General features: G+C 34.2%; 2 protein-coding genes across 2 annotated transcripts; one reads left to right on the top strand and one right to left on the bottom strand.

Moving 5' to 3' along the window:
* Nucleotides 1-349: 349 nt before the first annotated feature.
* Nucleotides 350-5374, top strand: LOC25488867 (cyclin-dependent kinase C-2). The gene is made up of 11 exons (XM_013604022.3): nt 350-542; nt 650-731; nt 828-948; nt 1047-1156; nt 1968-2040; nt 2143-2263; nt 2374-2491; nt 2903-3042; nt 3183-3240; nt 4191-4261; nt 4414-5374. Exons 1-11 carry the CDS (start codon nt 439-441, stop codon nt 4967-4969), a joined length of 1554 nt encoding a protein of 517 aa, XP_013459476.1. The 5' UTR covers nt 350-438; the 3' UTR covers nt 4970-5374.
* Nucleotides 5375-6485: 1111 nt separating this feature from the next.
* LOC25488866 (probable serine/threonine-protein kinase PBL18) lies at nt 6486-10051 on the bottom strand. The gene is made up of 6 exons (XM_013604021.3): nt 9851-10051; nt 8665-9089; nt 8177-8312; nt 7790-7926; nt 7579-7702; nt 6486-7311 (listed from the first exon to the last, which is right to left on the bottom strand). The coding sequence occupies exons 1-6, from the start codon at nt 9903-9905 to the stop codon at nt 6929-6931; spliced, it is 1260 nt and encodes a 419-aa protein (XP_013459475.1). The 5' UTR covers nt 9906-10051; the 3' UTR covers nt 6486-6928.
* Nucleotides 10052-14283: the final 4232 nt, after the last annotated feature.

The raw sequence follows: 14283 nt of genomic DNA, 5'->3' as shown, positions 1-14283 counted from the left end.
TTTTTTAATGTAACAAGTTCCCATAAAAGGTAATTTTTTTTTTTTTTTTTTTTTTTTGGTCAGGTAGCTTAGTGGCTAGAATTCACCTTATAAGGTGAATAAGTGGGGTGTCCGGGGTTCGAACTCCAGCCCCTGCATATAATAATGCATTGTCCTACCAATTGAGCTATGCTCATGGGACCCATAAAAGGTAATTTAAAAGTTACAATTGTATTTTTTATAACTTTGAAAAAAATAAACGACACCAACTAATTTTTTTTAGTGATGTGATTTTTTTTTGGTGCTTAAATAAAAGATTTTGGAAAGATGATTAAATTGAAGGAAGGGTATTTATTTATTTATTTAAATTAAACCCACACACAAAACAGAAAACTCAACCACTTCCATTCAAACCCTCTCGCTTTGGTTTTAGGGTTTATTGTTAGTGAGCAAATAGCAATGGCAGCAGCTGGGCAACTGAACGTGATTGATTCACCTTCGCGTGGTTCCCGTAGCGTCGATTGCTTCGAGAAACTCGAACAAATCGGTGAAGGAACCTATGGGTACTTACTTTTTCTCTCAATTTCACTTTCACCTTTTTCTTCAATTCTTATAATTCAACTAATTTTTAACGTTCTTATACATTATACCATGTTTATTATACTTGCAGTCAAGTTTACATGGCGAAAGAGATCGAAACCGGTGAAATTGTTGCTCTCAAGAAAATACGTATGGATAATGAAAGAGAAGGGGTATGAATATGAATTATGTATTTTCAAACATTTCATTCCTATGTGCAATTCTGTGTAATTAGCTAAATATACTGTAAATTATGCTTGTCATTGTAGTTTCCTATTACTGCGATACGCGAAATCAAAATTCTAAAGAAACTACATCATGAAAATGTAATTAAGTTGAAGGAAATCGTTACGTCTCCAGGCCCTGAGAAAGATGATCAAGGAAGGCCAGGCTAGTTATTCGTTTTCATTGAATTAATCAATTGCTGCTTTTTTGTATCGTATTGTTTCTTGATTTGTTCGTCTTGTTTTTGTTTTGGGATTATGCAGATGGAAACAAATATAAAGGGGGCATATATATGGTCTTCGATTATATGGATCATGATTTAACAGGTCTTGCGGACCGACCTGGCATGAGATTTACTGTCCCCCAGATTAAAGTATGACAGTTGAAGTGTAAATTCATATACTAATTATTGTTATTTGTGAACTGCTAGTGTTAGTCTCTGATACACTTGTGGTTAAACACTCGCTCGTATGTTAACCAACAAAAAATATCCTCACATCTCCATGTTGTATAATGCGTGAAACTTAAAAGCCAAAATCATCCCTATTTTATGTTTTTTTCAGAACAAATCCATTATATGTTGAATCTCGTTACATTATACCAGTTTTGTGAAACTAGTTTTCTCAGTTTTCCATGGTGAGGCTAGTAATTTGATCCTTTTGTTGAGCTCTCCGTGTTGTTAATCTTTGGTAGTTTTACTAGCTATTTCAAAGTCATAATTTGTTGTAACTGTCAGATTTAAGGGAGTTATTGATTTGGATAAATTCTTATTTTTGATGATGGGTTAGACCCGAAAAGCACAGCAAGGTTGTGGCCGTGTGAGGTGGTGGTTACCTGTGTTGTGGGACAACTGGAGTTTGATCGGAGGTGTGGGATATTGGTGGGTGAGTGTGAGGATGAGGGAGCGGTTTGTGTTTTGAGAGAGAGAGAGGTTGATTTTTTTGTTACGGTGGAGAGAGAGAGAGAGATTTAACAGGAAGAGAGAGGTTATCTATTATAAAGAGAGAGGACTCTGTCCTTTTTTCCCATGAAAAATAAAAATAAAATAGTGAGCCTGTTGCCTTGTTTTAGAGTTGAAAAGTATGCTGATATGACAACAGTATATGAGCGAGTGTATGAGAGACTGATGCTAGCAGTTCTCTTGTTATTTTATTGATGCCTGAGTTTTTTTGTTTGTTGCTTAGTGTTACATGAGGCAGCTTTTGACAGGACTGCACTATTGTCATGTCAATCAAGTTCTACACCGTGATATTAAAGGTTCTCTTTTGTGAAATCCATCCAAAGTGTTACATGTCTAGATTTTGATCTAGATCATACCAAATCTATTACTGACATGTGATGTATATTGTTTCTCTGCAGGCTCAAATCTTCTCATTGATAATGAAGGTAACCTGAAGCTGGCAGATTTTGGATTGGCAAGGTCATTTTCGAATGAGCACAATGCAAACCTTACAAATCGAGTCATCACATTATGGTACAGGTAATTGATCTTCATTTTATTATGTCATTGGGGTTGAGTAACTTCCGTTTGGGAGAGTGGTGTTATGAAATTGCCTAGGCACACATTGATATATTTCATTGTATATTTAGACCCCCTGAGTTACTACTGGGTACAACAAGGTATGGGCCAGCTGTAGACATGTGGTCCGTTGGGTGCATTTTTGCCGAGCTTCTTCACGGGAAACCCATCTTTCCTGGAAAAGATGAGGTTAGTGATACTTGCATATAATCCTAAAACAACCTGTGAAATTATGTATGTATTTAAATTTTATACTTAAAACCAACCTGTGAAATGATCTGTATATGGCTCACAGGGCTAGATATGTTAATAAAATGTTTGGCATGATTGCTTGATCTAACCTACTCAATTGTTTTTTTCGAAATTGAGTTATTTATTAGATTAATGAGTTGGACCCACATATGGTTTATGATATAACATTATGGCATAATTTGATCATGTAGCCGACCCCACTTAGTGGGATAAGACTTGGTTGTTGTTGTATGTTTTCACATTTATTAAGTATTTGTTTTTACAATGCAAGCCTTTCAGTGTATGTGAATGGTAATTGTCTTTAATTCAACTTCAGGGTAATGCTTGTTTTCTTTGTAACTATTGTAGCCAGAGCAATTAAATAAGATTTTTGAGCTGTGTGGAGCACCGGATGAGGTGAACTGGCCTGGAGTTCAAAAGACTCCTTGGTACAATCAGTTTAAGCCAACAAGACCGATGAAAAGGCGTCTGAGGGAAGTTTTCAGACAGTAAGCATCTGATTACAAGCATCATTCATTATTCATATATGCATTTTATACAGAAAGTAATGAAATGTTGTATTCTCTTTCATCATCTTTTAGTTTTAACTGATTATCTTAATGGGTTTTGTCTGTGACTTGAATTCTAGTTTTGATCGCCATGCATTGGAGTTGTTGGAGAAGATGCTCACACTTGATCCTGCTCAGGTACACATCACTTCATCACTTGTGGATCCTATCTATTAATTGCTAATAATTGTATAATTGTTATTTTAGTACGTGGTAAAGATGCATACAATTTATCTTACATTACTCAACCTGTTGGGCATCGGGTGGTATAGATAGGGAAACTGCTGATGCAGTTGGTTATTTTAATATACAGTTATTTAATATGCAGTTATTTGTATTGGTTAGGAGCAGTTACAAGCAATTTATTTACTAGTTATTATAAATAAGGCCATTTGGCCATAACTGTGGAGGATTATTATTGCATTTCGTAACCGTTTGGGTTAGGCAGGGAGAGTTTCATCTCTCCTCTGAGGAGCATTTGCTCTGGGATTACAGGGGTTAATCTTATGTAATAGTTCGATTTTCAATCAACAGTACTATTTTCTCGTCTCTTAATTCAGGTTTCTGTCACAACCTCTTTTAATTTGATTATGTTTATGAGAGAAACCAACTGATATAGAAGAAGGAAATAGGGGAAATCTTTGTTTACAGAATGATATGGCAGAACTTCTAGGGTCTGCACGTCCCTAATCCCAAAATGGCCCCTCTATCTCAATCACCCCCACTATTTATAGGATACACTCTCATTCTCCTAGTTAATTAATTCCTATTCTAAGTGCAACTGCAGTTGTGTAATAAAAACTGGCTATTAACTAACAATGCACATTATTATTGCTATCCTATAATTAAGGGCTTGTATCTAACAATACTCCCTCCCACCCCCACCTCAAAAAAAAACTATCGCCCTGTCCTCAAGTTGATTATTAGAGAATAAAATTGAAAGCAATTACAGAGCTACTTTACTGGCATAGGCATTAAAACAGAAGAGTTTGCACAATCTTGCATCCCAATTACAAAGCTTTTATGATAAATAATTAACTTCTTCATCTGCATCATATAATTTGTTTGCCATTTTTATTTATTAATAGAGAATTTCTGCCAAGGACGCACTTGATGCTGAGTACTTCTGGACTGATCCATTACCATGCGATCCCAAGAGGTCTGGGCCTCCCATGCACTTGAGTTTTTCATTTTCAAAATACAAAAATTTTCTTAACATGTGATAAATGCCCATTATTTCCTTCCTCCGACGTTTATTATTTCCTTCTACAATGTTTTTTCAACTCATTACTACTATCTTGTTTTTGTTAGTTTACCCAAGTATGAGTCATCACATGAGTTTCAGACCAAGAAAAAGCGTCAGCAGCAAAGGCAAAATGAAGAAAATGCCAAGCGTCTTAAAATGCAGCATCCGCAGCAGCATACTCGTCTTCCCCCGATTCAGCAGGGTGGACATCATGCCCAAATGCGGCAAGGTCCTAGCCACCCTAGTCATGGATCTCAACCAGCAGTCGCTGCAGGACCTAGCCATCATTATGGTAAGCCTCGTCCCTCTGGTGGGCCAGGAAGATATCCTCCTGGTGGGAACCCTAGTGGGGGTTACAATCATCCAAATCGTGGAGGTCAAGGAGGGGGTGCTGGTTATGGTAGTGGGACATATCCTCCTCAAGGGCGGGGGGCACCTTATGGGTCTGGTGCTATGCCTGCAGGACCCGGTGGTGGTCCTCGCGGTGGAGGTGGCAGTGGCTATGGGGTTGGAGGTCCAAATTATCCTCAAGGTGGTCCTCCACATGGTGGATCGGCTGCTGGTCGTGGGTCAAACATGATGGGTGGGAATCGCAACCAACAATATGGTTGGCAGCAGTAGAGCATTTTCATATCTCAATGATTGATATTGTTGTGATTTGGTGATAATCTGAGATGATTCTTGATAAGGAGTTGTAATAGGATGAGAGATGATAGATTGAGAGTATTTGGGAAAGAAGGCTTTTGTGTTTATATAACAGTATGATCATTACTTAATCTATCTGGAATTCTTTGTGAAGCTCCTAAAATATTTGATCCCTTTAGTTTTGAGACTTAGATCTGCAGCTTGTTTGAATGAAATCAATCTGCAGATTGTTATTGTAGTTGTATACACCACGCTACTGAATTTTGTATTCTTTAAATGCAGACTACGAATCGCTGTAACTAGCTGTTTCAATTGTAATACGAAGATAAAAAATATCAACTTACTTAGGCCTACTCGGAAACCAAGGCTTTTGTGTCTGAATTGCCTGAGGAAGCACACTACAACACACATGCACACACACAGACTGTGAGACACCCAGTCTTTCGAGTACATTCCTGTTATTTTTAACATCGTTGGTGTATAGATTTGAAGTCTGTATATAACTCAGATAAGCAAGTGAATTTTCTTTCTTAAATAGAAGTAACCTTTCAAATGTTGGAACCTAGAAATTATGTGTTCTAAACTTGTTGCTTTTAAAAAAGCCCAGGGGTTCTGAACTAGTTTTGTGCGATATCTCCATGTTGCCTGTTTCAATTAATTGTTTTTTCTATTCTAGTAATGTTGAACACTAATCAATAATATACTAAGATATCTAAATACATGCAATATTTTTACTATGTCCACTGTTAACTTATTTTGACCGTATTTTTTAACTAATATATAAATACAAACGTTAACAAGTGTTCAATCGGTCTTAATGAATATATTCAAAATATAATTTTTTTTATTTTTTTTTTATTATAGATAATTAAGATATTAATGGTTAGATTTGTGTCTTGACATGTGTGAACGAAGGGAGTAACCTAGGGCCAGCCCGCATTGTGACGGGTTGACGAGAGGGGTTATGTTCCTAGTCTTCCTGTTGTTCAGTCGTGGTTGGGTGTTCATGGTAAAAGTTTAGTTGGTTTTTCTGGTGTTTTAGTTTTCTTTTTCGCCCTTATTTTTCTGCGGGAGAGTTTCTTTGTTTTTGTTATTGCTTGACCCGGGTACTTCTTATACTCAAACTTTTATATGTCTGGACTCTTCTAGGAGATTTTTCCTTTATATATATATAATATATATTTGTCATTAAAAAAAAAATCATGGCTGTCAGCATCCTTCCGGTCATGTTCGTGTTCTATTCATATGGAAAAGTTTACCAGATTTTGAAGCATCTTGGGAGTCCTATGAATCCATTAATCAACGGTTTCCTCAATTTCAACTTGAGGACAAGATGATGATCAAGCCAAGTACACAACTGTAGATAGTCCTGACACAATATTTTTAGGTTTTTTTTTTAGGAGATCCTGACACAACTTATATAAGCACATATACTTTTGTAATATTTGGAACCCATGTTTGGTAATAAAAGGAAGAAATAAACTCACTAAACTTGTATACTATTTCAAAATTTGTATATATAACAACAGTGCATATTTTAAAAGCACAAAAGAATCAAACAATTTCAGAAGAACCTATAGCTGCTATGCTAACACAAAGTAATAATACTTACAAAATGAACAACCCACACAAATGGTAATCATTCTCTCTAGAACAGAAATGAAAGAACAAAGCATTAATTATTGGGATAATAACAACACACTATTCTGTTGCTCTTTTTCCTAGAGGGATGCAGAAGCATTGTACAAAAAGTGGAAACAAAACAAGACAAGCTGCTTATGAAGCACTGACATAGACACCAGAAACGACACTGAAATATGTTAATGTAACCATATGTGTCGTGTCGGTGTCATGTTGGTATCAGACACTGGATACGAATTCAATGTGAAGTGCCGGTACATAAAGCAGCTCATACTTGTTTGTAATCCTTCCATTTTACCTAAGGGAATGAGAAGAATGTTTGGTTGCAGGACTCTCATTTCCATATTTTGGTGTCCTTTGTAATGCATTTGATGATTGAAGTCCTTCCAATGTTGCAAGAACATCTACCATAGGTGGTCTAAATTTAGGATCTGAGTTTAAGCATTGTAATGCCAGTGCAGATGCAGCTTGTGCACCTTTCTTTGAGTATTGACCACCTAATCTCGTGTCCATGATTCTCAAAACTCTTCTGCTATCGCTCAAGAAAGGCATTGCCCAATCAACAAGAGTTTCTTCAGAAAATCCAGGTCTCGCGTCTTCTACTGCTCGCTTTCCTGTTAGTAACTCTAACAAGACAACGCCAAAGCTGTATACATCACTCCTCGGTGTCAAATGACCTGTTTAATTGAAACCAACCAAATTTAGGATACAATGACACCACTGAGTAATTGTTCCTGTTAGTTTTCGTTTTAAGATTATTTACACATAGAAAAACCATTAGATTTTGTCACTTTTGATAAATAATAGGAACCTAAACTTTCTACAAAAAAAGACAGTTAAAAAAGAACGGAGAGCATAGTATATTACAAATGCTTAGATAGTGATAAATATTGAATTATAAATTTAGATCTTAACATTTGATCAAGAGAAAGGTTGTGATATACCTGTTGCAACATACTCTGGAGCAGCATAACCTTGAGTTCCGATGATTCTTGTTGAAACGTGAGTATTATCCCCAGTAGGACCATCTCTTGCCAACCCGAAATCCGAAAGCCTTGCATTGAAATCCTACATAAAAATTGGACAGCTCTTTCAGAATGGAAACTTTCAGTGGTCACTACATTTTCTATAAACCAAACTTTCAATCTGACATACTGAATCAAGTAGGATGTTGGAGGCCTTTAAATCACGAAAGATAACATTTGCAGTCAATGAATGTAAGAATGCTAATCCTTTTGCAACACCAACAGCAATATTGACACGGGTTGCCCAGGCAATAGGCTGAACGTTTTCTGCAAAAATCGAAAACAAAATATAAGGTATTATTATTAATAAATTCCGATTTATCACCGAGTTCTAAACAAAGTGTTGCACTCAAGGTTTGGACAAACGGCTCGCAGGAGCAACATCAATGTGTTTGAGTTTCCCCAAACGAAATACAATAGATACTGAGGAGGCTCGCCAACCATATTTGACTACGATTCTCCGTCATATCAGACATCATGACTCGATTACGATTAATATAGTGTGAAATGTACTTACTTCTGAATAAATGATTTTCCAAACTTCCTTTTTGCATGAACTCATAAACTAGAAGCCTGTTTTTTCCTTGCAAGCAGTAACCAATGAGTTTCACCAGATTTTCATGGTGAAGCTGACCTAGATAATTTACTTCTGCCTGCCAATAAAAAGGATAAAAAAAAAAAAACCAGTCAGTAAAATTATTGGCTCGCTACGCTTAATTCAGGCGTTCCTATTTCCATTTTCGCCGTTAAAATAAACATTTGAGAGTAGAGAAGACATTATAAAAGTTTTGAAAATGCATTTCAAAAAAATATAGATTCTGAAAAAAAAATGTCAAAACATTGTTTTTTCTTTTTCTGAAAAATGCATTTTCTCTACTAAGCTTCCATTTTCTTTCAATTGCAATTAAAAAGAAAAATCATAACTAAATCGCATTCTAGCTACCGACGTATATAGTAAAAATTGAAAATGTTTTTAGAAAGAAGTACGAGTCTTGTTACACATACAAGCCATTCCTTGTGGCCTTGAAAGCTTTCTTGCTTGAGATTCTTGATGGCCACTACAATTCCACTCCCTGGTTTTGTCGGAGCATATGTGTTCTCATCAATCCATCCCTTGAAGATACGCCCGAACCCTCCCTCTCCAATTAAATATTCTCGCCGGAAATTCTTAGTAGCCTCCTTCAGATCATTCAAGCTGAAGGACTTAAGTTTGTTGGAGATTGAAGTTTCCACATTTTCTTGTGAATTTTGGAAAGAAACTCTTTGTTCAGATGAATTTGAATACCGCTTTTCTTGTGAACTTCGGGAAGAAGCTCTTTGTTCAGATGAATTTGAATACCGCTTTTCTTGTGAACTTTCGGAAGAAGTTCTTTGTTCAGATGAATTTGAATACCGCTTTGCGGTGCTCGTGCTTTGAGGCTTCTTACTTCCTATGAGTAAATAAGCGGAAAGTTATTATGAAAACAATCATGAGATTAAATGTATAAAATCTAGAGCATAGAACTACTTACATGCAAGTTGTTGAAGTCAACTAATATAAAACTTTAAATCTAAAATCAGTAACATAGTTCTGAATTGTAGTCGCAAATTACGATTACACTCGGAACCTTGATATTACAGTAAACAATGCGGGCTAATGCGGCTGATGCAGCCGTAATTGAGACGTTGTTGAACAGATCAACCTTTAAAACAATTATTATTGCAGCCGCATTTGCGGTTGTAGACTGCAATTTAGAACCATTCTTGCTCATAAAAGAAGAGGTTTTCGGCGAGTATTGGAAGGGTTCTAAACTCTAGTGCTTCTAATTTGTAGTTGACTTAGATTTTATTAAGATCTATAGTTGAATATTTGAAGGATAGAAACACAATACACTAATTTGCCTAAGGATCAAAATTTCTTGGCTTCACCTAAACATGCATCAAGCAATTATTATTCAACATTCTTTGCAACCTAAATGCAAAACAGCCTCAAAATCTTCTATTTTAACACCAAGGATTATATGTATAGAGAAGAACAAATAAATAAAACAAACTATAATCTCAGTTTTAAAACATATAAACAACAATTATATATAAGCTTTAGTAACAAATTAGGAGAAAGGTCAAAGTATTATTACACATAACAAACAAAAAGTTGAAATTATAGTGGCATGAAAGAAGAGAAAGATTAATGAAATGACAAGAAACTAACCAGAAATGTTTGATGAAGAGACATGAGCAACAGGTTTTGTACAAGAACTTCCCATATGATAAAATGTTGTTTTTTATTATGTTAGAACAAACAAACAAAACTCATGCATTAGAGGAAGGAAAAGGGTGTGAAGAAAAAGTCTAACAAGTTGAAAGTTTTTATCTGATTTTTTGGGCAACAAGAAAATGTACACGGCGTAGTTATGATTAGCTGAATAAGCAAGCAACGTGGTCAACATTATGATCAACCTCAAAGAGAAACAATAAAGGATTAAATATCATTTTATTTAAGACTTTTAAAATTAGTCTGGGTCCAGTCAACAAATGTCCTGAGGACATTGTTTAAAGAAACTAAATAAAAAAATTTGTCTTAAAAATACAAGCCAAACATGTTATAATTACACAATTTTTAATGTAAAAGTTACTATATTATTTATTTATTTATTATTTTTCTGAAGGAAGTTACCACATTATTTAGATGCTTAAACAATGATGTTCCATAGACATTTGTTAGCTTTTTCGTTGAGGAATAAAATTACTAACTTTTTCTGGTAAATATTTTCTAAAATAGAAACTATAATTAAAAAATAATAAAATCTAAACTTAAAATATCATAATGTTTTATTTATTTATTATAGATCCATTGAAAGAAAGGGTAGTGTCAATTTAAGGAAGGGTTAGATTTTGACTACAAAAACAAGTGTGAAGTGCAAAATAGGAAAAAGAGAAATAAATTGATTTTGGACTTTGGACTTTTGGTCTTATATATTGATGAATTAGTTGAGATAAGGAACATATTTTTGGCTTTACATGTAAAAAACAAAGAGGGTGACACCAATAATGAAATAAACAATAAACTAGTTGCAAGCGGCGGCTTATCTGTATTTATTACTGTTTCCTCTCACTTTCTTCAATATTCAACAACGCCTTCTGTTGACCGAATCTTATATCTTTATCATTCAATATTTAAGCTTAACTACAATTTTACTCCAACATTTTAACTCATTCACGGAATTTATTTCCTTCTTTTAAAATCACATAGTTTTGGTCCTTTTTCATCATTTTCAATTAAAAAATAAAAACTCCTGTAAACTTTAATTTAAATATTATATATCATCAATTTTTAGTTAAAAAAAAATCTGAAAGTGAGACCAAAACTGGATGATTTTAAATGTAAGTGCCAATTCTATGATAAAGTGAAAATATAGATCCAAAATGTAATTAAGTCTAAAATCTAATATGAAAATCTAGCACGTTAGCTTTCAAATGTTTTATACGATATTTTAACACTAGACACAAAACGAGCGGATGTCTAGCTTAATGTTTAAACATCGTGCTAACAATAACAAAGATAATAAGGTAAAAGTAAATGACATAAAGTAAAAGGCACATGAGGTTTGTTAACCCAGTTCGGTGACAAACACACCTACTTTGTGGGCTACCAAGCCAGGAAGGAAATCCACCAATGTAGTCTTTGTTATAAAGTTTTCATCAAATTCCAAATTTACAACGTACAATCTAGAACCTACCCGTACTGACCTCAACCTAAGAACTCCTAGATCTGAGATCCCATCTCACTTCCACTCAATCACACACCGTATGATTCTATGATTACAAATACGATTTTGAAGTTACCTTCAAACACAAACTAACTCAGTGCTTCAAAGCTTAGGAGTAGTATACAATCTTACAACTCAATAAAACACAATCATTATCGTGTATCAATGTGACACAAGAAAGGCTCACAATAAACAATGACTCAAAACCCTAAAAGCTCTAATATCAAATGAAGGCTTGAATGATGAATTAGGTTTTGCGTCCTTGTATAAATACTCTGAAGCAGTATGGGCTGAATAGGCTTGTTGGGCTTTAGAAACACTGCAGATTCAAGAGCTGATCCGCTTCACAAAAATCAGGAACAAACATGTTGTCTCCTAAAATGTCGGAACATTTTTAGAAACAACTAATGCACATCCAAAGTTTCCTAAAATATTGTCACTACTTTAGGAAATAATCACGGGACAAAAAAGTACGCGTCTTGGCCAACAAGTAAATAGGCGTGGATTCCTTAAATAGATAAAGCGCGCATAAATCATGGCATATAAACAGGGCACACTGAACCGTACCAACATATCCAACATCTTGCATGAATATTTGTTTTAGCAATAATAAAACCAATATACAAATATCCAACATAATATATATCTATCTAACTATAATTAATAAATAAAAAGTCATTGCCACCAAAAACATGCAAATGCTCCATTCTCATTAAATGGCACACATAAATAAAGCTGACTTAACTAAAATCGCTCAGTTTTAGTCTCATTAAAAGTTGGGCTAAACTTGAGCAACAAAAACATATAAATACTCCATTTTCATCACTCAAAGAGAGATGATTTTCAAATCAAAGTCAAATTTTGTTAAATTTGTAGCCCAACTTACTCCTATTGTGCTCACCTATATATAGCTACCTCCACTCATTTCATAAACTATTGAACCAATTTGAAAAATCACTTTAAAGCTAGTCTTTTCTCTCTCATTTTCTACAAACCTCTTCAAATTAAACACTTTTCCGAACAAGGTGCTATAGGGAAATTATAAGCTTGGTTTCATTCAAAGATTTTAGTGGAGTATCAAGGATCTAAAATAAAAGAAGGTACTTTTCACCTCCAAAGTTAATTGTGGGGTTGTTTCCCGTACAATCAAGATTGAAGGGGTTAGTTCTTATTAGGGTTAGTTCTTATTTTTTTTAGATTAGAGACTAGAAATTAGGGTTAGTTCTTATTTTTTTTTTAGTTTAGGTTTATCTTTTAGGATTAGAATTAGTTTTAAATCTTTTTAGATTAGGTTGATTTTGATTTTCCTTGTTTTCAGCATAAATTAGATTTAGTTTCTTTTTTTATTTTATCTTACATAAAAAAAAACAAAAAGATTTAGTGTGGTATCTAGGTTAGATTTAGTTTAAATATACTCAGTTTTTTCAATACCCCAAAACTGCAAAAAACTTATTATTTTTTATTCCCTTTTGTGTTATTTAGTCTAATTCTCTATTGCAAGCTCTTCTTAAAACCATTGAGTTGTTTTATGTGTGGTGCAAATTCAAGTACCTTGCTATTTGACTACGTCATCGATAAAACCAAGATAGCTATTTGAAAAGCCATTCGAGAAGCAAGAGCTTCATCAATTGTTTTCTTTTCAAGTCCAAATGATTTCTAATCCGATGAAGAGATGGGAGACATGGAATACATTGATGAAGTTGTCCAATGGTGAAGGTGGGAAAATCACAAAAGGGAGGGTTGAATTGTATTGATTTTTTTAAAACTTTTTCTAAGTGTTTACATTGGTCATAGTCTGAAGCTCAAGTTTCGAATATGATGCAGAGTTGTGAATGTTGTGGTTATAAGATTAAAACACACACACACACACACACACACACACACACACATATATATATATATAAGAGGGGATATTTTGACTTCAAGAGTAAGTGTAATAACTTACTCCAAATCTTGACCTTTAATTCTAATTTTGATTAATGACTTAAATTAATTGATATAATAAGCTTTAATTTCATTTTATATTGTAGTCAACACTTATCACCACAAAATAACAAAACAATAAATGTCTCTTAATTGATTGATTTTTTTTTGTTCTTCTCCCATTGCTTTTTTTGGTTTCGCGCAAAAAGAATTTTTTAGGGTTAACAACAAAACTTAAGAAGAGCTAAAAGAAAGAAGATTAAAAGGGAAGGAGCTGCTGTACCAATTAGATGTTAAAGCGCTTTCTTGCACGGTGAGTTGAATGAAGAGGTTTTTGTTGATCAACCACAAGGTTATGTAAAGAAGGGTGACGAGTTGAAGATGTATAAATTGCGAATGAAGAATTTCAGCACATTCTGCGTGTGTTGAACACTAACGTTGATGGAAAGCAGAAGATCCAGTTCGCAATGACCTCAATCAAGGGTATTGGAAGAAGCTTTTAACAGCTGCTATGTTTATCAAGTGCCTAGTGAATATGATTCTCGAGATATGTATGCTTGCTATGTCTTTTATGATCCTTGTGTCAAGATAAAACCATATGTAATTTGTATTCTATCAAAATAAAAACTATCAAGAAAAAAAAAAATTAAGGTTGGGGAAAAAATAATACGAATTTTCTATTGATTGCTTTGTAATCTTGCCCGTGAGTAGGGACATTATTGTTTTGACACAAGAAGAATGAAATCAATTCAATATCTGTTATCATTTGAAAAATCATTGTTCTTCTGAATATTTGGGGATATTGTGCAGAAATATATTGGTAATATTACAAGCAAAAGGTGTCACTCAAACTCCTAGTCTTTTAATCCTTCTTAAGTTTTGCTGTTAACTCTCAAAAATTCTTTTTGCGTGAAACCAAAAAAAGCAGTGAGAGAAGAAAAAAAAATTCAAT

This window comes from Medicago truncatula, chromosome 3 (genome assembly GCF_003473485.1).
Source record: "Medicago truncatula cultivar Jemalong A17 chromosome 3, MtrunA17r5.0-ANR, whole genome shotgun sequence".
Classification (NCBI taxonomy): domain Eukaryota; kingdom Viridiplantae; phylum Streptophyta; class Magnoliopsida; order Fabales; family Fabaceae; genus Medicago; species Medicago truncatula.
This window is presented reverse-complemented; position numbering and strand designations above follow the sequence as displayed.